Raw genomic sequence first — 26920 nt, 5'->3', positions numbered from 1 at the left:
CCTACGCACGAACACGCCTTGGCGATGACTTCCACACTTTGTTAGATTATGTAGTCTGTAATCACTTCTGGTCTGCTTGTAAGCCACTTTCTTGCTCGTCTGTTTGATTTTCCCCCTACTTTTTTATCTTTGATTTAAAGGTCAAATAAAACAAGAATCACCACTCATGAAATTTGCATCGGTTCCCAATTAGCAGAATAATGGTGGAAGATTGTTAAATGCAGAAACAGGAAGCGAGCTTCCCCCACCCTCCTGCCCCGAGCCGAGGGGCTGACTGCAGCTATGCCTCTCCCAACCTGAACGCAAACAAACGCCTCGTTTTTTTTTTTTTTTTTTAACTTCAAAGGGAGAGAAATTAAACAAGTGGCCGTCCTGTGAAGGAGCAACAAGCTACTTGTCGTTCACAGACAAATTGTCAAAAGCCACGTTTCATAACGCAACCGGAGGGGTGGGAGATCATCACCAACAATAACACAAGGGGCCTTTTTAAGTAATTCAGTTGCTGTGAATTGAAATCGGAGGCCTTTAAAGTGCAGCCTTCAAAGGGAGGTTTAATTATTGCATGAAAAAAAAATCTGAGTCTCTGTTCTCATTTCCTGCATGTCTCTCTCTTTTTTACCCCCCTCTTTTTTTTTTTTTTGTCTCCCAAAATTATATTCGAGTTTTCCGTGATGAGAAATCAGTTTAGATTCGAGTTGAACCAAGCATAAAATTAATTATCCATAACTCTAGTTTGCTCTAGTTAGTTTACTAACTCTACTTCTCCGGTGTGACCACAGCCTGCTGTTACATAATTCACTGGGAACTAAAAAGAAGAATCATAAACGAAAACAATAAAATGGCACATAGTTATGATCCTGCATGGTCTTAGTCAGAACAGCATTTGTTGCTATAATGACTCCCTACTGACGTTGTCAATACAGATAAATTCATCTTTGGTGTGAAAATACACATCTAGTAGTTCACATGGAGTTCTATATCACTTTATTTCCTAAAATTGTGGGATTAAAGGGGCGGTATTACATATTTTCCAGCGAAATAGTGCTATTTTATTGCACAATCAAGTAACTGTTATCCTAAGTTGTTATAACAATGCTGTATCTATAAAACATGACTTAAAGGAAATTTGACACTTTGAAATTGGGCCTCTGTCTCTTTAAGAAGCTTCTGCTCTTTCCAAACATGCATGAAAGAATCAAAGTAACACTCAAGGTTTCTCTTGGCTAGTTACATTTTGAACTGCTGAGGATCATCTGTGATGATCTGGTTCTCTTCTGAACGTCCTGGGAACTTTGCTAGAGTGAAAAAAAACATATATATATATATTTTTCCACTACAGGAATTAAAAATTTCAGGTTCCATCATATGAAAGCACAACCAGCTCATTTTCTTTCTCTGCCTTGTGACAAACTCCAATCAAAACTTTTGAGGGCTTTCTCCAAACATGGCTTTCTTCTTACCACTCTTAAAATATAAAAGCCAACCAATGATTATTAATATTATTATTTATTTTTATACTTTATTTTTTAAATGTGTTTTGGGGACTACAGGTGGAAATTAACATTTGTAGCTACAACCTGATACAGCACTTTTCTCCTTCAGTGGTTAATGCAGTGGTTCCCAAACTTTTTCTTCTGCGCCCCCCACCCCCAGTGGTTTCCAAACATTTTCTGGGACCCCCTATGGATTACAAATGGCTGTCTGGTTGAACGACTTGTGTGAGGGGGAGAGGGATTCTTAGAGACTCCCTGTCTCTAAGAACGGGTGGGTGGGTGGGGGGAGGATAGACTTTTTTGGGGGCAAAATGAATGTACGTAGCTGAACATAGATAACTACATCGGTAGCAGCCTACAGGCTACTTGTTAAGCTTAAGGTGATGTATTGATATTAGCTAGCTAGTCATCTTTTAGCTAACTTTACCTGCATCCAACAGCTTTACTCAACTCAGTCGGTTAGTTTGGGGGGAAAACTGTGAGCGGTTCTTTGCGTTTTGCTGGTTTGCTGCCATGATCCTAACACAAATCTGCGTAGCTCTGCACAGCAGCAGCAGGTCTCCTTCACTGCTGCACAGGTGTAAACCCAGCGCAAGTGTCGTAGCGCTCATGTTGCGTTTAAAGGCGGCTCGGAAAAACAGGTTACCACATGTTAACAACGGATTAAACAGTTTTAACTGCTGATAAAAGTGACAGAGGACACATGTGGGAAGTGCGGAAGCCCCTTTTGTATCAAATTGACATAGGAATAACAATGTCAATTGACAATGTCAATTTGTTATTGGCCGTTCTAAGGTAAAAACCCAGCGCATACAGCGTTCGTGTTTTGTTTTGTTTTTTTCATCCAGACGGCTTCCCGCGCCCCCCCTGCAATGGCACGGCGCCCCCACTAGGGGACACGCCCCACAGTTTGGGAACCTCTGGGTTAATGTATGCTCTACATTATCCCACTTTATAAATATAATTCATTCAAGCAAAAGTGAAGAAACTCAATTAAATTTGAAGATTAGAAAATGTTTTATGCATGAAACTCAGAAAGTAAAAATAAAAACTTTACATAGTCTGTTCTGGTTAGGATTAGGAATATAATCCATTATATTAAATTCAGTCAAATCTGCCTTTGTGAGTTTTCACAAGCAATGTTAACTTCTCCATCTTGAAAATGTCCAAAATCACTTCTTGTCGCCAAAGGTCATCTTATCAATATAGTAAAATCTCCCACTTGAGCTATGGATTCCTGCAGCTCCTCTAGAGTCACCAGATCCCTCCTCTTGGTTTCTTCTCTAAATATTTGTCTTATTTCTTGGCTTGTCAGTGTGGGATAAGTACAAATTTCTTATTTCAAGCACATAAAGCGAAATCACATACTTAATGAAATGTATTCAGATAATTAAAACAGACTATGTCCAAATGGAATCCTTTGTGTTATTGACAATGAAAAATAAAAACCCCCAACTTATACTTTTGTATAAGTTGGCAGAGTGTACTGGAAATTATAATTTAATATTTAAACGGTTGACATTTAACACAACAATTTCAGAGACAATATCAGTTTATATATCAAGATAATTCTTGGCATGTTTCCATCTGCTGTGGACCTTAATCTGATCTTCTTGATGCAAGATGTGGGACCTCTTACTGACATGTCATGAAATTTCTATTGATGTGTGATTTGAAATGGCTGGTATTCCACACAATGAGATTAGAATCAACAATATTGATTAGCTCAATGTCATGATAAATATTTTAACTTTTGGTTTATATTTCAAATTCTTACTTTATAAGTTATTAATATTAGTTTCAACAATATTTTATTCATCATGTTTGTAACCCCTTTTATGACATCATACAATCCAAATGGGAAAGCGCCCAAAATGGCAGTGAGATAGTATTAATGTTCGATAAACAGAATTTCTTTCCGATCCAATACCGGGTAAAATTTAATCTGGTATTGGCAATACAGAATCCCATACTTTGTGCAAAGACAGTTAATTTGTTTCTTAATTAAATAAAAAATAAATGTAATCCATAACTTGGCTTCATAAAAAGAACACAATGTACTCTGATGCACTCATTTTAAACTCAGAAGTACATTGAGACAACAATCTCGTTTACTATAAGCTATTTTAATTCAGCAGAAATATACAAAACATGTGAAAATCGAGTTGCAAACTAAAAAAAAGAAAATTAGTAAAGTAATAACCCTACTAAACACATCCTTGTTTAATTATTAAAACTACTATAAAATGACAGCTGAAATAGCTCCGTGTCACTTTTTTTATAATCTGTCAACATGTTCATTTCTGAGTGAGCGTCAGCAGCACGCTGCGCTTGGGCATTACGTCCTTACACATTACATATTTACCAAGCGGAAGAAAAAGTAGTTCCCATTAACAACGTTTCATTTAGGCAAGATCTCAATAATTTAGTTACTTTCTAACGTACTCTAGTTAATCTACATTATCTCAAATTACTAAAGTGTTGAAAGTATTGATCCTTGGATCTGACAATAGATTTTAAAGAATTAAGTTCTGGTATCGGAAGAATCGATATTTCAGTATCAATCCGCACATCACTAACGGCAACGCCAGAGATCATTTAACTGCCCTGATTAACGGTTAATTCAGTTGTAACAGCCTAACTAAGCTTTTATCTACTGTACTTTTATAAGATTTTCTTTTGGCAAATTCTCTAATCTCGGTTGGACATGAATGAAGATGGAGGACTTTTTTACGTGTATAGACCCTACAGCTGCTGTACTCAGAGGTAAGTTTAAAGTTGTTTGTCTTTCTAAGATAAGCTAACTGAAGCTAGTTAGCATGTCGTGAAATGCCAATTTTCATCCGCGGTTAAAGAGCCGCTCTTGTGAATATGAGCTTTGAACAGTTATTAACCACAATAGCTGTGGCTTAAAAATAATATCGACACGAGTTCTTGGTAGTTTCCGTTTTTTAACATAGCTAAGGTGGCTTCTCATTCGTAGCTTATGATTCGGGAAATGGTTAAAGGGCAATTCCGCCTAGTATTTCACTAACTGAGGGTGTTTGTGCTGTAATTTAAAAACTTAAATGCAATGAGTCTAAAAGCCTAGGTTAGATATTCCACACTGTTACCAGGATATTTTAAACACTATTTTTGATTGGTGAATTTAAGTAGTCCTTGTTTGATTTAATTAAAATAACTTTCTTGCCATCTTGAATTCATGTAATATTGTAATTGAGCACATAAACTAAAATAAGACTTTTATAAGTAAACCAAACTGTTGCCATGGTGAAGCCTATGCCAGACACATGTCAATCACGTATTGCACCATCTACAAGAAACTTTGGGAATTGCAAGTGACGGCATCCTTCACATTCTCAAGGTAAGAAATTTATGATACTGATTCATCATTACACTGATTAGTCCCTAAAACGTGGTTTGTTTTGTGATTGTTTTTCTGTCTGTGCTCCAATTAGCAGATGACCCAACAACTTCAAACAAGACCACTTTTCAGCTCTGTGGTGATCGTGAAACCAACTTTCTACTGGCCATTGGAACCATGCCTGCCCTGATCTTCTGAAAGGAGGACATCATAGCTACTACACCTTTCAGCATCCGTGTCTGTGGCCACTCCTCTCTGTGCTGCTGACAGATGTCTTGAGAACGGCGTCTGTAACTGAGGCAAGACTTCCACATATAGAAGGCTATGGCTTATTGGAAGAAGTTCATTGTGGAGGAAGCTCCTATTGTTGACATCTAATCCCAAGATTTTTTTTTGCTTTGGACAATTTGGTTTGCTTGACTCTTAGTGCGGCAGATGTGTCAGATCGTCATTGTTCTGTCATTTTACAGGATTGTTTCAGAATCAGATGCCCATCCAGACTTTAAATTCTGACCAGTAGTCATGTTTTATTGTGTTTATGTGAAACTTAAAAGTAATAAAGATGTTAAAAGTAATTGAACTCATGTCTTCATTTCAGCAAGCCAATAACATCTCTTGTTCCAGTATTCACAGGATCAATTTTTGGATTTTTTGTCTTAGCATAAGAACCTTGAGTAAAGCTATGACAAAATATATATTTTAATCCTATGCAACAATAGAAATAAACTAGATTTAGGTATATCACTGCAAAAAGTCCCCTTTCAAAAACAAGAAAAAAAGTACAAAAATAGGGTATAATTTTCTTAAAATAAGAAAAATTATCTGCCAACAGAACAAGATAATTTATCTTGTCAAGATTTTCCAAAACAAGAAAAAATATCTAACCAAGATAAACCTACAAATATCTTAAAATTAGTGTATTTGTACTTAAAACGAGCCAATTTTACTTATACAAATAGAAGATATGAGATTTATTTTCTTAATACATATAACATTTTTCTTAAAATAAGAAAATTTTACGCTATTTCAAGAAATTCAGTGTCAAGTAACATTTTCTTTACTTGAGATAATTTTTCTTAAAATAAGATAATATATCCTACTCGTATAAGTAAAATTTTTCTTATTTTAAGAAAATTATACCCTATTTTTGTACTTTTTTTCCTTGTTTTTGAAAGGGGACTTTTTGCAGTGTGGGTAGCATGTCTTGCTAGGTCTGCAATTGTGCCACAATATTCCCTTTTGCTGATGATGAGTTGACCTGTCTGGTTTTCTCCTCAAGCTTTATGATGCTCTTTATATTAGTCTGTCATATAAAATCCCAATAAAATGTATGTTGCAAAGTGTTAAAGATTTAGGAGATACTAAATAAATACTGTAAATACCTTCACTTCATCTCCAACATCAAAATTAAACTTATCACAAATCAATTATCAAGTTGTTACATAGCAGGTGGATCATGCTCTCAATTTGGAGGGACTGACTTCATTCTCCAGTGGCTATATATAAACAATCCTCCCAATCTCTCGTCTTTCTCTCTGTATTGTATTTTTACCTCCTCTCCTACTTGTCTACTTCACTTTAGAAAAAAAAAAAAAAATCCCCTCGGCTCCTGGAAACACCTCTCGGTTCCTTTCTACTGCAACTCTCTCCTTGGGTTTCCCTAGAGATGAATTCTTAACAAATCCCCAGACGCCTCACTGTGTGAGACAGCTGAGGTTACAGAGAGAAAAGAAGGGACAGCGTCGGTGCACATGCTGCACAGATATATGTAGAGCAAAATATTCTGCCAAGTACAACTGAATCTGGTGAGAGCCACTGGTACCAGCACACAGTCAGTTTATTTATTTAAATATTGCTATATGTTTTAAAAGCTTATTTAAAAGAACAGCTTTAATTTAATATATTCATTCACAAGCATTCTTAAATATGTGTTTCATTAATTAAAAATACCCTCTAGGCAATCACCTTGTCCCCAAATCTGAGCTGATGGACAGCATGACTTTGCTGTTTTTGGCCTGAAACATGTTAAAGGGGCAGTAGCTGTAAGGACAAGCTACTTCCTCAAAGTCAGTAGCAAAGTCATGAACATTATATATGTGTGTGTGTGTGGGTGGGTGTACTTGTTTAGTTATACTATAAGGGCCATTTCTGGCGTATTTACTAACCTTCTGAAGGCCGAAGGACCTTACGGGGACCTTGTATTTCATTCATTTAAGACCCCATATTTCTAACACAAACTACATTGTGGGGACCCACTGCTCCTTATGGGACCCAAAGTCTGGGCCCCATCAGAAAAAGCACTTTTTTTCGGGTGAGGGTTGAGGTTTAGGACTAAGTTGGGAATTGAATTTAGGCATAGGGTTAGGCATGTACTGGTAAAAGTTAGGTTTAGGGTAAGTATTGGGGTTAGGCTATAGAAATGAATGACAAAAACGAAGAAGTCAAAGCAAAAATTCTTGGGAAAATAGAAAGACATACTATGTGCGTGTATTCTGTATACCAAACAGCTGTTCTTTAGAGTTGCAGATTAAGTAATTTCTAAAAAGAAATACAACATCCGGGATGTGACTTGCTTTGTGCATGAGTTAAGTTAATTTACATTTATTTGACATGTTTAAAAGTACCTAGAAGTATGATTCTTGTATGGATTTGTGGTTAACTAGACAGTGGATGAAGAGCATTATTGACATTTACAGCACTATAAATGGCTTTCTTACTCATCTGAACACAGCTGAAGTCGTCTTTTTATTACTTCAGAGAATACACCGACTACTGTATACAGGGAATCTGCAGTAACCAGAGAAACCCACAGAGTCTCTATGCACAAGTAAACCCAGGAAAGTCTTAAGTTGTAAAGAACAAGAACACTCAGTGCAGATTGACATGACTTCAACAAAGGAAATGCACATAGGAAAAAAAAAAAAGCTGTTGTGGCGATAACCTGTCATTCAAAGTTTGATACTTATGGGGATTTGTGTATTTCTGTGCATTTTTGTGACTTTCACAAGAACTTTTAGCCAAGTTAGTTCTGATGGCACCCGCTGTAAACTTGTAGAGGGAGAAAATAAACCTAGAGACTAAAATAATATTTTGTTGAAGTAGTAAAATGCACCCCTGTCTGGCAGTAAGACAGCACTCAGTCTTAAAACCACTCCACAAGGTTGAAGGATGCAGAGAGAAGGATCCTGAGTACTCTCCTTGCTCTGTTATCCTCACATCCACAGGTTTTCTATTGAACTTAGCCATAGAAGCATTTTAGGTCATTATCTTGCAGAAACAACAAATCGCAACCCCTTTTTATTGAACTTAGCCATAGAAGCATTTTAGGTCATTATCTTGCAGAAACAACAAATCGCAACCCCTTTTTATAACAGTTTTCTGAAAAATGGCTCTAAATTTTTTGTTAAATGTTGGTTCAAAAAGGTTATTAGTGGTCTAACAAAGCTTCTAAGCCTTTAGAACAGAAACATGCCCTGCAATTTTAATCTGCTGTTCTCTGTGTTTTTTTTCCCCCATACCCTTTCTTTACCAGTGTTTTTCAACCCTGGTCCTCAAGGCACATTGCCCTGCATGTTTTAGGCATTTCCCTGCTCCAGCAGACATGATTTCAATTGATGGCTGATTAACAGGGATTTGCTGAATTGCAATCACCTGAATGGGGTGTGTTGAAGCAGGGGAACATCTAAAACATGATGGTCAGTGGGTTGGGAAACACTGCTTTAACCTGCCCATAGTGTTGGCTTCCTATTACTATTGCTTATGTTAATGGGTCAGTTTTGAGCCATGTCTTAAATGAGTCATAAAATACACTAAAAGCAAATATTCAGCATCCAATTTGTTTCTTACTTTTTGATTACCTTGATCCCTTGAATAGATTTGTTTTAGTAAATTTTGTTGTGCCCCCCTGGGCTCTTGACAGCATACCTGTTGTTTTAAACAAATAATTGTTGAATGAAACTTTCAGAGAATAATATAAATACATAAAAGGTTAAGTTACCAGACAGAGGGGTAGTAGAATACATGTCCTAAATGCATTTGATAAAATAATTTTTATATTTCTAACCATAGTAACATCTATGGAATTATAAAGCTTACCTCCCTAAACCCACACAAAAATACATGTGTAGGCTGGTAAAAATACCCAGCAGGCTCCCACCACATATCCAAATAACCATGGCAATCGCCAATGCTTTCCAACAGTAGGCCACTACTACTACTAATAGTAACAAAAATACATTTTGTGAAACTTAAGCAGCTTTGTTTAATCAATTAACCCACTACTAATTAATAATGAGGGGCATTTTGTGTATTCAGAGTGAATATTATTACTATGAAGACAAGAAATCCAGTGAAGACAACTAAAAAAAAACTTCTACTACAGCTGCATTTGTGCCGCACATGTGTAGATACAGTCCCATTCTATGGCCATGGACTCCTCTGTTCAGTTGTATTCCTGACATATGTTCTTTTTATTCACCGGATTGCAGTAAACGTCCGCACAACGGTTTCGCGGTGTATATAGGTGTAGTCATGACCAGAATTGGAGATAAATTCTGGCTTGTTCAAATGTTCTCCACAATAACACCACAAATAACTCATGAGACCAAATCCATTTCTCCTTCCTTGTCAGTCGTTGTGGGCATAAAATAAAAATTAATTCACAAATATTAACAAGAGCTTTGCTAGCAAAGTTTTAGGCTGTTACAGACCTTCTGAGAGGCTGACCAATCAGTGGGTAGAAAACTTCTGACGTCATTGTGAGCTTCCTAGGTGACTCTGAGGTGAGTTTCCCAACTGATTGGTCATAAAAAAAAAACTGTTCAGCTCCTATGTTGTGTAGTTTAACGTATGCTTGCTCAGGTTGCCCCTGGCAACACAAAGAGACTGAAATCTGATTGGATGAAACATTGATAATCCACACTTTTTACGGGAAGCAGTCAAGAGAGACACTACAAAAAAATATAGACTACTGGAAGTAAATTATTAAAACTTATTTGAACAAATATAATATAGGTTGAAGGGATTGGTTATGTGGAAGGCCTTGCAGACCCACTGCAGAATGGACATTTGAGGGCTAGAAAAAAAGGCAGATCAATTTATTATTGCTATTACTTGAATGCATATACTGCATTCTTACTTTTGTAGAAACTGAAATATTTTCTCTCTTGGTGAGTTACAGAGCAGTTTTATACCCTTGGTAGTTTTCATCTTTACCTTGATGATATTAACTGGGGATGTTTATGTTTTGTCCTTTAAAGGGAGATACATATACCTCAGCTGTTGCTGCTCTTCAGGAACACCGTGTTCTGAAGTCCCGTTAGGTATACTCTGCTCCTTTCTTACGGTTGTCATCCAGTGTTCAACACATCACATGTTTCTCCCTTCTCTCCTAGTTCTCTGTTAGAGTGCAAGTAGTGCAGGGCATTGACAAGTCTTAGCTTGTATCCAGTGGGTGGTGAGAACTCAAAGATTAATGTTTTTTTCTGTTTGAGTGGCTCTCTGTATGTTTCACTGTGGACGCTTCATCTTCCAGTGCCTCTCACATCAAAAGGCCAGCACAGTTTCCTCTGACAACCAGCTGAGCGGACCTAATCTTGCTGTTTTGATATTTCTACCGGCACGTCCTCCACGTATTAGACCTGGTGGGACAACAGTCTCCACTCCCTACCTTCACTGTAAACAGATTGGCCCTCTCTGGTCACACCCGACATTATGTGGCATTGCTGTGCCTCTTTCACCATTTTTATTGGAAACTGGTGGTGTTAAGGCAGAGGTCAGGTAGGGCTTTGCTCTTGGTCTGCAGTGGAGTTGGCAATGGCATTTTTGAGCCATGAAGAGGTTGGAATGAAGTTGTGTCTCTTGATAAAAATCCTTTTTTTCCTCGTTTGTTTTGGGAATTTCTATGAAATGACGATAAAAAAATTGATAGAGAAAGAATGAAAAATATATACTCTGCTGCATCAGTTAGGTCAACAAATATTAAGAATCACAAATACCTCCCACCTGAATTATAGGGGCTTAAAAAGGAACCATCTAACCAAGGATGTTTTGCAATATTCATGCGTCTCGTCATACCTACCTTAAGGGAGATTTGTACAGCCATCCATCCATTGCCTTCCACCTAGCCACAGTTAAGTTGCAGGGATAACAGATTCAGGAGGGAAACCTAGAAATCTCTCTCCAGCTCATTCTGGAGGTCCAGAGGGGATATCCAATCCCTCCAGCAGGTTCTAGTTATGCCCAGGGGTTGGATGTGCATGGAGAATCCCCTGGTGGAAGGATCCCAGGAGGCATAGTGATTCCCAGCCACTCTCCAGAGAAAGCTTGTTTAAGTCACTCGTATGTGGGATCTTGTTTAAAGGGGAACCTTTAGCAAACCGGTACCGTCTATCCATATTCTGTTCCGTGCTACATTCACTTTTGACAAAGATACCAAGACACTTGAGCTACGGTTGACCCCCCACCCCTAGCTGAAGAGACCAATCTAACTTTTTTCTAGTTGAGAACCACTCTGACTTCAAACTTAAGATGGGGTTACTCTAATCCTAGTCACTTCACACTCATCCGTCAACCACATCATCCACAATAAGTTAAGATATGATGGTGAGATTTACAAATCAGATATTTTCTTTTCCACTGCTGTTAACTGAGATCAAGTAAAAGAACACCATAAACAAGATCGGTACAACTGCAGCACTAGTAGAGTACCTCACTGGGAAGAAGTTTGAATTTATTCTGAGGACCCAGCTGCCCAAGAGCAACCCAGGCATCCCATAGTCAAACGGCAACTGATAGAAATAGTTATGAAGCCATATTCAGATGGATTGCTGGATGGATTCAGTGCAAGACACACATGTGGACTGGATAACAAATCTCTGATGACCCGATCAACTCCACAGATACGGTCCACTCTATCACAACAGTGGAAAAACTATTGCGGAACAATGTTTAGTGCTATCTGCAATGCAGTTTTACTAGAACGATTTGTTCTGCTGAAGTTCAGTCCTTCATGACTGTGCTCAGCAATATTTTGTCCTCTGGCAGCTGATTCTTTCAATAGAGGTGCATAAAGTGAAAGTTTGTCAAATAGAATATCAGAACTGATGAATTCCTTTGTAAATGTTCTTTTAAAACTTATACAAGAAGGTTCAACATCTGAGAAGTACCGATAGTATATGGTTCAGCAGGCATGTTTCTCATATTCATACTTCTGGTGACTGTTAATTTGAAAGAATAGATTGAAAGTTTTCACTGTTGTTGTGATGACACCTTCAGTTAATCGGCCTTAAACAGCAGATTGGATGTTTCACTCGACAATCAGCTTTAAAGTCTTTTTTCCCCTTTTCTTTGGAGGATTATTCAAGCTCCCTGAAGATAAAAGTGAAGCCAGGCACAAGTCAAAACCCAAAACACCATGTTGTTGCCTCTACAGGAAACCTCACCCAAACCCAGAGAGGAGAAAGCCACTGTAAATGTTTTGGCACAAATTACAGATTTTAAGATACACATAAAACATAATAAATCAGATAACTTACTGTTCTTTCTTTACATCTCAGCTTAGAGAGAGTGCTGTAAAATTTTGCTTGACATACCAGCATTGGAACATTTTAAATGGAATGTGCTTTTTTACTTTTTGTATATTTACATGCATATAAATTAGATTTTTTTCTTCTGTCTCTTTTCCGTTACAGTATTTTCATGGATCCTTTTGTTCATGTTTGTAAAAAAACTGCGCAAATCAGAAGCAGAACTTATCTGGAGACAACACTGTTTAGGAGTCACAGAGACCTGATTATTAAGTTCAAAAACTGCAAAAAGCAGAGCGCAGTTTTCTTAAAAATGTGTTGGCAATTTTTTCCTCTATTATCCAATCAGATTTTTCTTATCTTTTTTTACATTCTCTTTCACTTTTTCAGACTGTGGTGGATGCTCCTACCACCACCACCACATAGTGTTAGTATTTATTTCTTTATTAGTATAGTTTAAGATATTTCATTTAGACATATATTTTCTAATGGGTGCACACTTTGGTTAATGTCTGTCTGAATGGTTTATTTACACTTATGTTTTTTATAGGTGCTGCTTATAGGAACCAGCTGGTGGAGGAGCCTGGGGCAAACCATCCACAAATTACTGAGACTGAAGGGGGAGACTCCAAAATTATGATTTAATTTGTCACTTAAAATATTCACTTATTGTTTGTGCTAAGTTAAAGTTATTTTGCCTTATTTGTTCATAGAATGCTTTAGTTCATTTTGTATTTATTTGTTCTTTGTTTGGTTAGACCTTCCCCATGTGGTAGATTTAGGTTACTCCACCCCTATTTAAGCAGCCTTTGTTCTTTGATTATGAGGTCAGTTTTGTTGTGTTCAGTTAGAGTTCAGTTGACCTCAGTTAATTTGGATCCAAATTTGTTATTTATCCTTTGATTTATTTTTGCTTCAAATCTTTATGCTTTGTTAATCATTTTTGATAATTAAATGGAAACTTTTTTTCTACTTTGAACATTTTTTGTCCTTGTTTCGAGTCCTGGTCCCTCGCACAGACAAAGCAGCATTTTGAAACACACATTTGTATCATAAGTGACACAAGCCAGAGAACAGTTCAGCAGTGGCATTTAAAACAGATAATGTTCTTTAACTCGTTGCATAAACATAAAAATTTGTGACGATTTATGATTTTTTTTTACTAAAAATTTATTTGCATGTAAATTTTACAATCTTAAATATATCGATCAAAGTATTTCCTTTTCTGCTTCAAACACAAATTTAGCTTCATGACTTACCATTTTACCAAGTACTTTGAGTAAGACAGTGTATGTGTGTGACTATTTTTTTAATACAAGTTAATATTTAGCCTCACATGCTATAGAAGTTCTAATGTCTTGCACATATTCTCACATCCAATTTACAATGGTCTTCAGTTTAGTTCAGTTCCAGGTCAATTCTCTGTTTACTGACCTCTATAATAATTAAATATCCTTTACACACAGACTAGCTCACATCGTCCTTCACAGCCAGTGAAACACACTGTTAAAAGAGCTGCTCTGTGTTAGATGAAAAACTCTTTGGTGTTAATGCAAGTGAGAGTGAAACGAATTACAATTAAAATCAAATGAGTTTTAAAACTCTCAAAAGGAACGTTTTAAGTGTTATACCTTTGGTTTGATATTCTGGTTGAGTTTTGTTGTACTTCAAGACTTTTTAATATTTTCAGCCTTTTTCGCTTTTTTATTTATTATCGCCTCTGGACAGATCATATTAATGGAGTTGCTATTTTTTAAGAGTCAGGGCTTTTCTCAAAGCCCTTTTGTTCATAGACCTTCTTCTTTCCGCCTTTCTCAAGTATGTTTTTTTTTTCATGTCATGGTCTCGCTAACCTCCGCCAAAGACCCGTGCCCTCTCACTGCAGGCTTCCTTTGTTAATATTCCGAGAATCCCGTCAGGTTCGACCTCAGGGCAAGCCTCTAAAAAGGTTTCATTTTGACTGGAAGCTACCAATAATATCTTCATAAAGTTGTAAAGTATGGGCAGATAAAGAAAAAAATAAACGGAGACTCAGTTATGTGCCACATAAAAATATAAGTAAGATATAAGACACACACACACATATATATATATATATATATATATATATATGTCACACCTTCTTGAGCCTGAGAGCAAGAGAAGATGAACGAACGTGATGAGTATGTCAGACTTCTACAAAATCAAAGCAAAGAAAGTTGTCTCTTTGTAGTAAATGTGGTGTGTGGATGCTGACACTTGATAAAATATATTGGACAATAAAACCCACATCTTTATCTTTATAGCATCATAAATCTTTAAAGAAATATATAACAAAATTATTTTTTTTTGGTATCTTTTTTTGGCCACACTTACTTTGAACCTTCCCATCTAAAGTTTGGACCCTCTCAAAATGCATTGAATTATTTGCACAAATGTCAACAAAAGAGCTTTTTCTTTTTGTTTTTTTATCACGTATCCACCTAATTCCTAAAAGCAATTTGTATTTTCATTCATTTTGTCCACAGTGTCTAAATCCACATACTTACAAATAAGCAAAGTGACTCAAATACAAATTTAAAAGAGGCCTGACCTTTTATGGTATAAATAGTGTAGTATAATCATAGCTTCCCCTTCATCTTTCAAAGACTGGGAGGATGGATAAAGGAAATGGCATGTGATTAAATATACTAGCATGTTTAGCTGTTTCATCAACTCCACTGCAACAGATAGTGAAGATCTGAAATCTAAAATGTTTGGAGGCGTGTCACTTCTTCTTGCATAGCAATCAGGTTGGGTTTTTTTTTTTGTTAAAAGGTTCAGACGCACGTTAACCCCATTTACCTCAAACCACTGTTCAATCAAGTGAATGTGGCGTCATGGCACGTAACATAACGTGTCATTTAAATATTTTTATGACACGATTCCCGTAACTTTATTGCAGCTGCCGAGTCGGAAGAAAAAAAAAAAAGTCCAGAGTGGACACAGAGTGAATGTTATTAGGATTAATATGACAAAAAAAACTGCTTTTTATGAAAAATGCCCTGAGATGCTGGATGATTCAGCTCATTACGACCCGTTTGGATCAGAGGATTTTATAAAAAAAATTGAAGATTTATGCTGAGAAATATGACTATTTTAAAAATGTTATTCAATGAGAAAACTGAAGTCAGGAGCTGAGACACAAATTTATGTTTTTAGACCAGGATAGTGTGAGTAACAAACTTTCAGAGATTAATGCAGTGATTTTTTTTATATAAAATTGATTAGATATGCCATATTGCAGAAAAGGAAATTCTGAGGTTGTAACAAATATAGTTGTAGTTTTACCCGTTAACTCATGTTCTCTCATATTTTCCTGTTCCTTGCAGAAAAAAAAATTGTTTTAACAGAAAGTTAAATACTTTTTATTATAGTTTAAAGTTATATCTGAAGTGCAGTAGTAAGACGTGTGAATCCAATAAATCGTTGAGTTTCTGTACTGTAAACTATATCGTTAATATTAAATAAAAACATTTGATGGTTTTTTTTAGTCATTACCTAATAATTGTTCGTTCTGCAAGGTCATTGCCATAGGAACAACCAGATAAGGCCATAGCTTACCACACAATTTTTCAAGTTTTATTTCACAGACATAGTTAGAGAGACTACAGAGAGTTGAACACTGAGACCCTCTGGTAATTGTAGTTTTAAAATTATCTGATTTGTTTTATTTTATTTTTTTATGTATTTTTTATTTGACCAAAAATGTACTGCCGTTATTCCTGAGGTATTTGTGCCAGCCACATTAGATACTTGCACTATTCACCAGCAAAGAACCTTATAAGCAATGGAAACTTGGAATAATTATTCACATTTAAAAAGAAAAAAAATACGTCAATTAAATGAGTGACAGCCAGCCGACCGTATCAAAAAAATAAAAATTCCGTGGTTTGATCAAAAAACTGAAATCCTCAGTCATATCAGAGGGACGTTCCCATTAACTCCACAGTATTAGGGTCAGACATGTAGCAGAAAGAAACAGGATATATGCTTTTGTCTCAGTGTGTGTGTGTGTGTGTGTGCGTGTTGTGATGGGTATCACTTTAGGGCAAGAACGCCTGGGCCGGTTATTTAAAGAGCCACTATAAATGTTGAAGCTGTGATAATAGCTGAGGGGCTGTGGGATGACATTTTGACAAACACTGCTTATTAAAGAAATGGTTTTATCAATGTGTTTATTGCGCCGTCCAAGTTGAAGACTCGCGTGCACCCGCGCGCATGAGCCCACGCTTGTGGACGTGCGTCCACGGACGCTGTGTGGAAGTGGAAATGCACGTGCTGAAGTGTGACAGAGTTATCTCGGGCTGTACGCCTGTGCGCATCATGCCACCAGACCTTTGGATTGCTCGACCTGGGGAGCGAGAAAGACAATAACCGCTAAATGTGCTTGTTTTCTCTCATTTATTTTCTGAGGAGAGAAGACGGCGGGGGGAGGAGATGGAAATAGCAATTTTACGGCTAAACACAAAAGATAAAACGAGAGAGGAGGGGAGGAGACGGCCAAGTGGAGCAGAATAACTTTATACATCTTGTGTTTTTCTCTGCAACGTTTCCGCCATTGGCTTCTCGCACAGGGAGGAATTAGTTGTTGGCGCATACAGGCAGCCAGTCACGTCCACAGGCACAGCGCTTTGGATCTTCCATTAACTGCAATGGCAGCTTAACTACAAAACCACTGCTGTCAGTTCTATAAGTGAAAATGTCATGTTTTTTTATGTTTCCTCCACTGTGTGTGTGTGTGTGTATGTGTTTATGACAGGCAAAGCGACATTAGTGTTATTACAGTCACATTATTCAAGCGTGATTACGACTAATTGCACTGCCAGATTATGCTTTTTGTTTTTGTGTGCGCCCTAACATGAATTGTTTACCCATCTATCTGAGCAGTGGATCACCGTTGTGACTGTCTCAAATCCCCCAGATGGGATAACTATTTGACTATTTGGCTGACAGTGTGATGTTTACTGGCGCCATCATCTGTCTTCCTCAGTCAGTCTTTCCTTCACAGACATTTTTCTTTAGTCTCCCCCTCGAAACACAAAATTGTCCTTTTTGCACGTTTACCAGATCAATGGTGGGGAACCTTCTGAAGCCTAACAACTCAACTCGGGCCTTAGCGTCAGCTTACCAAAGGCTACTCTTAAGCCGTTTTCGCACTGCAAGGAACTGAACGGAACGGGTTCAAAGTAGGGCAGACCGTGTTTGCATTAGAACTTCCGACCGGTTCCAGTCGGCCCCTTGTGGTTCCAATCGGGCCGGCCAAGCGGTGATGCTTAGAATTAGGTTAAAAATAACCTAATTCGTAACCCAGCGCTGGGTCAAATATGGACCAACCCAACGCTGGGTTGCTTTAACTTAACTGGGTTGGATTGAGGGTTTGACCCAGCACCTCAGTGCCATAACCCATGTTAGTTGGGTTATGGCAACTAACTAAAGGACTTGGTTAAATTGGTTAAATTGACCCAAAATTGGGTTGAAACTCATAACCCAACATAAGGGTTATTATACCACTATTGTGGGTTTAAAAAAAATAAAACATTTAAATTTCACTATATAAAAACAGGATTAAAAACAATCTGAATTCAAAGCCTCTTTTATTTCCACGTGATACATATATAGAGCCAGCAGATTTCATTTACAAAAGTTACAAAACATAAGTAAGTTGTTTCAAAACTATATAGTTAAATCACTTCAACTCATTTGGTTACAACTCCAGAAGTATCTGTTACTACACACTAGAAAACATTTCATGTAAAAAGTCTGTTTTAAAGCAAACTACAAGTAAAACTTTCAGCCATTAAACAAGGATCATTTTTAATGACACTTTAGCATTTTTGCCTGTCTCCATGCATGAAGACATACGGGTTGTCGCATTTCGTAGATGTGCCACCAGGTTTGTTCCAACTTGATGGAGAGAGGAGACAGAAAAAACTGGCCATTAGTGATGCACTTATTTAAACAGCAAACAATTGGAGCATTATTCAGAGATGAATGTTGACTTACAGGCTGGATATCAATGAAACCATCTGAACTTCCAGGTTGATGGATCTGAAACTCTTCTCCCAAATGAGTAAGGTGGAACAGGGTGGAGTACTGGCAGCAGCTTCAGGGTTAAATCATCTTGTCTGTCTGGCAAACATAAGCTTGTGTTAAAATGTTAAAAACAGTTTAGAAAACATCTCTTGAGCTTCAATACCTTAAGGGAGAGAATTCATGTTGTTGAGAAGATGGCTGCTCCTTTCTCTTCTTGGCCATTCAAAAGATATTTGTTGAGAACAAGAGAGAAGACACAAAAACAGGCCTTTAGTGAATTTAAAGGTAAAAGGCTACATTCTCAAAAACTAATTTACGACTGATTCTAGTTTAACACAAAACCTCACTATTGAATGTGATGTACTTATTTAAACAATATGAGCATTATTCAGAGATGAATGTTGACTTACAGGCTAGATATCAATGAAGCCTTCTGAACTTCCAGGTTGATGGGTCTGAAATTCGTCCGTCCGTCCGTCCACTTCATCCGGGGTTGGGTCGCAGCTTCAGAATGGAGGCCCAGACTTCCCTCTCCCCAGCCACTTCTTCCAGCCTCTCAGGGGGAACCCCAAGGCATTCCCAGGCCAGCCGAGAGACATAGTCCCTCTAGCGTGTCCTGGGTCTTCCCTGAGGCCTCCTCCCGGTGGGACGTGCCCGGAACACCTCACCAGGGAGTCGTCCAGCAGGTATCCATACCAGATGCCCGAGCCACGTCAACTGGCTCCTCTCGACGTGGAGGAGCAGCGGCTCTACTCTGAGTCCCTCCCGGATGACCGAGCTTCTCACCCTATCTCTAAGGGAGAGGCCCAGCAACCCTGCAGAGGAAACCCATTTCGGCCGCTTGTATCCGTGATCTCGTTCTGTCGGTCATGACCCAAAGCTCGACCATAGATGAGGGAGAGAAGGTAGATCGACCGGTAAATCGAGAGCTTCGCCTTTTGACTCAGCTCTCTCTTCACCACGATGGACCGGTACAGCGCCCGCTTCATGGCAGACGCTGCGCCAATCCGCCTGTCGATCTCCCGCTCCCTTCGTCCCTCATTCGTGAACAAGATCCTCAGATACTTAAACTCCTCCAATTGAGGCAGGACGACCCCCCTGACGCGGAGAAGGCACTTTACCCTTTTCCGGCTCAAGATCATGGCACCAGATTTGGAGGCACTGAGCCTCATCCCGGGCGCTTCATACTCGGCCACGAACCGCTCCAGCGAGAGCTGCAGATCACAATCTGATGAAGCCAACAGGACCACATCATCCGCAAAAAGCAGAGATGCGATCTTGAGGCCACCAAAACGGATCCCCTCAACACCTCGGCTGCACCTAGAAATTCTGTCCATGAAAGTAATGAACAGAATCGGTGACAAAGGGCAGCCTTGGCGGAGTCCAACTCTCACTGGAAACTAAAACTGGTCTGAAACTCTTCTCCCAAATGAGTAAGATGGAGCAGGGAGGAGTACTGGCAGCAGCTGCAGGGCTACATCATCTTCTGTGTCAAACATAAGCTAGTGTTAAAATGTTGCAGTAACTAAAAAGCATGAAAACATTTTAGAGAACATTTCTTCTGAGCTTCAATACCTTGGGGGAGCAGACTCATGTTCTTGGCCATACAGAAGGTCTCCGTTGAGAACAAGGAGTTTAGGTTTCACTTAATTCTCCTGAAGATCCTGGATGTAAAATTACAAAATTTACAGAAAAGACAAAATCACAAATCAAACTTTAAGAATGACTGAATTCAATCTTATAGCTGTCTCCACTGCAAATAACTTGTAATTAGCCAGCAATTTCAAATGTTCAGAGTAATTTTATGTTCTTAAAAATATAGCACTAACCCAACCTCTGACCCAACAGATTCAACCCAGAAATTGGGTTATGAAAAGAACCCAGCATTTTTTACTGTGCATCTCTAGCAGGAGGCGGTGTACACCCTGGAAAAGGTTGCTAGCAACACAGAGACAGGACAAAACAACCATGCATGCACACATCCATACATAAGGATGAGTTTACAGAAATCAATTAACCTAACAGTCATGCTTTTGGACTTTGGGAGGAAGCCGGAGTACCCGGAGAGAACCTACGCATGCATTGGGACAACATGTAAACTCCATGAAGAAAGACCCGGGGCTAGGAATTGAAGCCAGGACCTTCTTCCTGCAAGGCAACAGTGCTACCAAGTGCACCACTGTGCAGGACCTGGGCTGATGAGCAGGTGTGAGTGGAGGGAGTGGAAGCAGCCTGTGAAGGGAAAGAGAAAGTGGCAAAGGAAAGGGGGGAAGACTACACAAGGGGAAACAACCAAAATACAAACACAAAGGAGTAAGGAGACTAAAGGAACCTAATTAAACTAGAACAAAGGAAAATAACTAGAAACAAGAAATAAGCATAATTAGAAGCACCAATGAAGAACAGATGTGGAAAACAAGGCAGAATTAAATGGAAACAACTAAGGAACACCAAAGGAATCTGAGGAGGATGCTGGCGAACAGCAGCCTTGGAGGACGCTGGCAGCAGAGCAAGTACCTTGGTGGACGTTGGCGGCAGAACAGGAACCTTGGAGATACTGGTACTTGAGGTACTTGACACAAAGCCTTGGAGGTCAGCCGGGAGACCAACAGGACTCACCAGGAAGCCTTGGAAGTCATCCGGGAGACCTATAGGTCTTGTCACAAAGTCCTGGAGGTCAGCCGGGAGACCAACGGGACTCACACAAAGCCCTGGAGGTCAGACCAACAGGACTTGCTATGAAGTCCTGGAGGCAGACCGGGAAACCTACAGGACTCACCACAAAGCCCTGGAGGTCAGCCGAGAGACCAACGGGACTTGCTATGAAGCCCTGGAGGCAGGCCGGGAAACCACCAGGACCCACAACAAAACCCTGGAGGTCAGCCGGGAGACCAACAGGACTCACCAGGAAGCCTTGAAGGTCGTCCGGGAGACCTATAGGTCTTGTCACAAAGTCCTGGAGGTCAGCCGGGAGACCAACGGGACTCACACAAAGCCCTGGAGGTCAGACCGGAGACCAACAGGACTTGCTATGAAGTCCTGGAGGCAGACCGGGAAACCTACAGGACTCACCACAAAGCCCTGGAGGTCAGCCGAGAGACCAACAGGACTTGCTATGAAGCCCTGGAGGCAGGCCGGGAAACCACCAGGACCCACAACAAAATCCTGGAGGTCAGCCGGGAGACCAACGGGACTCACCCCAAAGCCCTGGAGGTCAAGAGACCAACGGGACTCACCACGAAGCCTTGGAGATCAACTGGGAGACCAACGGGACTCACCACAAAGTCCTGGAGGTCAGCCCGGAGACCAACGGGACTTGCTATGAAGCCCTGGAGGCAGGCCAGGAAACCTACAGAACCCACAACAAAGCCCTTAAAATCAGCCGGGAGACCAACGGGACTCAACACAAATCCCTGGAGGTCAGCCCCCAAATGTCAAGCTCCATCGACACCGTAGTCCTGTTGTCCTCAAGCTTTTTTGCCACTGACAATCAAGCATGAAGCTTGGAGGCCTCATGACCCTTTATTTAGAATGACCATGCTTCAACTCAGTGCCTGAGATTGACTGTTTGGTACATTCTCCCAAGTGTACTGGTGAAACCTCTGACCACACGTCTGAATATAGGTGGCCGCTCCTGAGGCTGGTCTGAAAACGGCTGGTTGTCTTCGTCGTCTTCCTCTTCTGATAGCTCCTCGTTCTGCTGCTCGTCTTTGTCCCTCAGCCTTTGGTTGAGCTGTTCCACTTCAAGCTCAAGGTTAGTATTCATGCGCTCCAAGCATTTTATTTCCTGCTCGGAGGCGACGCTTCTGTATTGCAGGCCCATGTAAGTCAGCTTGAGGTGGTTTTTTTCCTCTGCCAAGGCGCTCTTTGCCTTGCGGAGCATGTCGTTTTCCTCCTGCAGGGAGGCGTTATCGTCTTCTAGTTCGGTGTTCTGCTGCTCCAAAATGTTGTTGTTCCGCTCCAGGGTGGCGACGTTCCGCTCCAAGGCGATCTTTCTCTCCTTCAGGGCGGTGTTTTCCTGCTCCAAGGCGGCGTTATCCTGCTCCAGGGTGGCATTTGCTTGCTCCAATACGGCATCTATTCGCTCCAAGGCGATGATTCTCTGCTCCAGGGAGGTGTTCTTCTGCTCCAGGTTGGTGATGTTCCGCTCCAGGGTGGTGATGTTCTGCTCCATGGTGGTGCCTCTCTGCTGCAAGTCGATGTTTCTCTTCTTCAGGGCGGTGTTCTCCTGCTCCAAGGCGGTGTTATCCTGCTCCAGGGCGATGTGTGCCTTCTCCAAGGCTTCATCTATCTGCTCCAAGACGGTCTTCTGCTGCTCCAAGGCAATGTTTTTCAGCTTCAGTGCGCTGTTCTCCTGCTCCAGGATGGTGCCTCTCTGCTCCAATGCTATCTTCCTCTCCTTCAGGGCGGTGTTCTCCTGCTCCATGGAGGCATTATCCTTCTCTAGGGTGACGTTTGCCTGCTCTAAAACCGCATCTATTCGCTCCAAGGCAATGTTTCTCTGCTCCAGGGAGGTATTTCTCTGCTCCAGGTTTGTGTTTTTCTTCTCCAGATCAGTGCATTTCTGCTCTAGGATGATTTTTTCCTTCTCTAGAGCAGTGAATTTCTGTTCCAGGGTGGTGTTTTTCTGCTCCAGGGCAGTGTTTTTCAGCTTCATGGCGGTCTTCTCCTGATCGAAGGCGGCGTTTGACTGCTCCACGATGAAGTCTATTTGCTCTAAGGTGGTCTGTTCCAGGGACGTGTTTTTCTGCTGCAGGGTGGTGTTTTCCTTCTCTAGGGCAGCGCATTTCTTCTTCAGGGAGGTTTTTTCCTTCTCCAGGGCTGCGCATTTCTGCTCCAGGGTGGTTCTGTCCTCTGCCAGTGTGGTGTTCTTCTCCTTTAAACTTTTGTTTTCTGCAAAAAGTTTTTTAATGTTCTCATCGTCTTTTTGAAGAAGCTGTTCAATTTGCAACTTCAGAGCCTCGTGCTCTTGTATGAGGTTTTTTGTTTCCATTGACATGTTGATTTCTTTGAAGATTGCGTGCAGCTTCTGTCTGTAGCTAAAGTTTATGTAGTCTGGACAAATCCAAAATCTTCTTAGGACACGATCCTTCTACTTGCTCTGTGACATTGCAACTTTGTTTTCTTTGTTCTCTGTTCTCTTTGTGACATCAATTTGCATGATGTCACAAATTGATGTCACTACCTCAGCAGAACAACTAGAAAACTGCTGAAGTTTGAATAAAAACTAATTTTACGACTGAATGCTAGTCCATGGGCCAGAGGCCAAAATTTGACATTTTTGTCCATTTCAGGGTGGCAAAGTCTATGAATATTTTTTGAAAAGATACATGTCTCTAGTTAATATTTTGGTATGATAGCCCTTCCAAAATGGTAGTTGAGTCATAGTTATCAGCTCATGAAGTAAACAACCCCTTTGGAAAAATTCTGTTTTTTGAGACTGGTGAATGTCTGGTTTAGGCTCATGGTATGGGCATTTATCAAAGGTTTTTAATATAGTGTTTGGCATCTTCTTAAAGGGGACACTCTTGGCTTTCATTTAAACCAGGTTTTGAGTGTTTCTGACCAACACAGAGGTCACTAGAGCTCGTTAAACCAAAAATTATACACATTTTTTCCACACCTTTTGACCAAACTAGATACATTTATTTTATCCCAGTGGTATTCAGGGACATCAGCGACACAAGAGTTAACAACTAAAATACTCAGCAGACTCTGTTGAGGAATATAATTATGTTAATAGTTAAAAGTTATGTTAATTCACATTAAGATATGTTTTACTGGAAAGGAATGTATTATGTTCAATGTGCTGGTTCAACACCAAATAAGGTGTTGTACGAGAAATTCCTGGCAAGCAAGGGACTCGGCCAGAGTCTCTGTTTGAACAGATAAGAACTAACAATCTGACTGTTGCTCCCTATAAAGAGGGAGCAACAAAGACGCACACACCCTGCAGCGGCCCTCCCAACTATAAAGGCGTTCGCCCCGCCCACCAATCAACAGTGCACAGAGTAGGGGAGGGTGGAACACCATCCCACCACAATAAGGATCAGAAATTTCCAGCAGATACATGTCGAATACTCAATGCCACATGAAGTCCATTTAAGAGACACCATTGACTTTATTGGTATCGACAGTTTTTATTTTAAAAGGTGGCTAAGAACATTTAGTCAAATAAAGTTTTAGATATTTTTCTGTATATACCTCTATTTCATTCCTTTATTTGGCGACCAAGCACTTTGTGATTTTTTAGTTTTAGGATAGGTAGTCAAGTTATTTAGCTATAAGGGATAAAGTTAAGTTTTGCTCAAACTGCTTGTTACAAGTTTCCTTTGGAAAACAAAAATACTACTGTAAATGTTAAAAAGCATTGGCGATTGGCTGCTTTCTGGCCAATCACCAAAAAGCCTCACTTACCGATTCTGATTTTGGCCAATATTTATTTATTTTTTTTGTCTGAAATGTTACTAAAATGTCCCAAAATGAATTTATCGACTAGCTGATTTATTGGTGCACCCTTAATTGCCATGTAGAATAAGATGGACTGGCTGCTAAAGCCTAGCCTGAATAGACTATTGAAAAAAACCTAACTATTGCTGGGGTTTTTTCTTTTTAATCCATCAAATGTTTTCTACACATCAGCCTCCTGCTGTCGTTGAAGCTATATTCACAATGTGCCATGTGACAAAAGCATGGTGAGATTTATTTAAAAAAAAATCAAACGTTTTTTTTCTTTTTCATCACATCTTTATTGAGTTTTTTTTAACCACGTCTTTTTATGAGGTATTTGTACTACAGATTGTTTCAGCACAAAGAAAAATCAAAAGAGGCAGTTTCACCACCCACTTCATTAATTAAGCTTGTCATCTCTATCAGACTGTAAGAAGAACGTGGCAACAAATTGTTGGGAGTTCAGTGGCTGACACAGATAATAAAGGAGGGTGTGTGATTCAGACAGCAATCAGAGTGAGACATCAAGGGAAAGAGATCAGACTAATGCCCCTGTTTATGGGTCAGGCAGAGCTGAAATGTTAAGATCCTCTCATAAAAGACTGAACCATTTTGCGAATATTATTTTTGCTCATTTGCATGAGCCAGTTTGATGGATAAGAGGCAACTTAAAGTGATACATGCTTTGTTTTATGAAAATGCAGTGTTTATGCCTCCCCGACACAAATGGTAAATTTGTGTTCTCAAAATTGTAATCATTTTTATTACAATTTTATTGTAACAAAAACGAGAATTATTTCTCGTGGATTAATGAAGCACTGTCAAAGGGGTGGTTTTGAATTGAAGTGCTACCGGCTTTAAGGCAATAAGCAGGTATTAGCCCACCTGGGGGATATAACTAACAGCATTTTCATTTTGTGTAAAACTACATTAGCTAAGTTTCAACCTTAAAGAATGGAATTTATGGTCTGGATCTGGTCCTTTTTAAAGAGTTGCTTGAAGAACTCATTCAATTTTTTACTTATTTATTATTTATTAATAGGCTAGCCTAGAGTAACACATTCAATCCAAGAAAAAAAATCACTGGAATTGAATGATAAAGATCGAGATTCTGAACAATCTCACTTAGAATATGCGTTCACATGAAGGCAGCTGAGACAACTCATTTGACTTCCTGGATCATTTTTGACATGAAATAAGCACTGCGAGTGTCTGTTGTGCTTGTTTCCTTTTGCTTGATCTCAATCTGACCCAGCAGAAGAACAAATAAGACCTCTAGGCATTGAAAAAATAAAAACGTGTGGTCCAAACCTCTGGCTCAGCTGCCATTGTTCACAACTCTGAAAGTAACAAGTTTGAGAGAGTGTAAGGCTGCGTTCACACAGGCTGAAGTGACCCAGTTCCAATTTTTTTTTGACGTAAATCGACCTGTATCCGATTTTTTCATGACAGTTTGGACAGCACAGGTCAGATTCTTTTCAAATGCAACCTATATCAAATCCATATCCGATTCAAATGCGACCTAACGTCCAGGTCGCATTCATCCGACCTGAACGTCACAGATTCTCAACAAATCTCACTATTCTGCGTCCTGATACACGCAAGAGGGAAGAAAAACAACTATGACGGACTATAATGAGGATTAAGTTGTTAATATGCTGGTTCCGGTCAGACAACTTCAAATGTAAGCTAAGCTCCACCGTTAGCCTCCATGTTTACTTCCACAAACACTGAGCTCTACTTTTTATGCCGGTTGGTAAAACACTGACGCTATCCTCCACTGCGCATGTGGGACACTTTCAGATCGTTGCCCATTCAGACTGCAGAACACATACAGGTCACATATGTTTGGCAGTGTGAAGAGCCCTGCCAAAAAAAATCTAGTTTGACAAAAAAAAAAATCGGAATTGGATCCCTTCAGGCTGCAGTGTGAACACAGCCTAAGAGCAAAGTGTACGTTCTCAAAGCAACTCCGATCTCAGAAATGTCACAGCAAAGTTTATTTACGCCAGAAATGGAGGCGAATATTGAGA

At 39.6% G+C, this 26920-nt stretch overlaps 1 protein-coding gene and 1 long non-coding RNA gene across 7 annotated transcripts in view; one reads left to right on the top strand and one right to left on the bottom strand.

The window, feature by feature from the left end:
- LOC103469533 (uncharacterized) overlaps positions 1-26654 on the bottom strand; it is a 479729-nt gene extending 453075 nt beyond the window's left edge. For 2 of the 6 annotated variants that reach the window (XM_081604953.1, XM_081604976.1), the window contains exons 1-3: positions 20955-26654; positions 20013-20669; positions 18848-19923 (exon numbers count right to left, since the gene is read on the bottom strand). In XM_081604953.1, coding sequence (XP_081461079.1) covers positions 21985-23436 — 1452 coding nt within the window. In that variant the 5' untranslated portion in view covers positions 23437-26654 and the 3' untranslated portion in view covers positions 18848-19923; positions 20013-20669; positions 20955-21984. The remainder of the gene's footprint in view (positions 1-18847; positions 19924-20012; positions 20670-20954) is intronic. The other 4 variants (XM_081604956.1, XM_081604960.1, XM_081604966.1 and 1 more) reach the window with 4 other exon arrangements.
- LOC145551062 (uncharacterized) lies at positions 3514-5390 on the top strand. Its single transcript, XR_014086834.1, has 3 exons — positions 3514-4259; positions 4744-4857; positions 4952-5390. It is a non-coding gene; the product is annotated as an uncharacterized LOC145551062 (long non-coding RNA).
- Positions 26655-26920: the final 266 nt, after the last annotated feature.

The sequence above is a fragment of the Poecilia reticulata genome, chromosome 1 (genome assembly GCF_904066995.2).
Source record: "Poecilia reticulata chromosome 1, P_reticulata-male-v2, whole genome shotgun sequence".
NCBI classification, from domain to species: Eukaryota; Metazoa; Chordata; class Actinopteri; order Cyprinodontiformes; family Poeciliidae; genus Poecilia; species Poecilia reticulata.
Note: the sequence above shows the minus strand (reverse complement) of the source record. Positions and strands in the feature narration are given on the sequence as shown.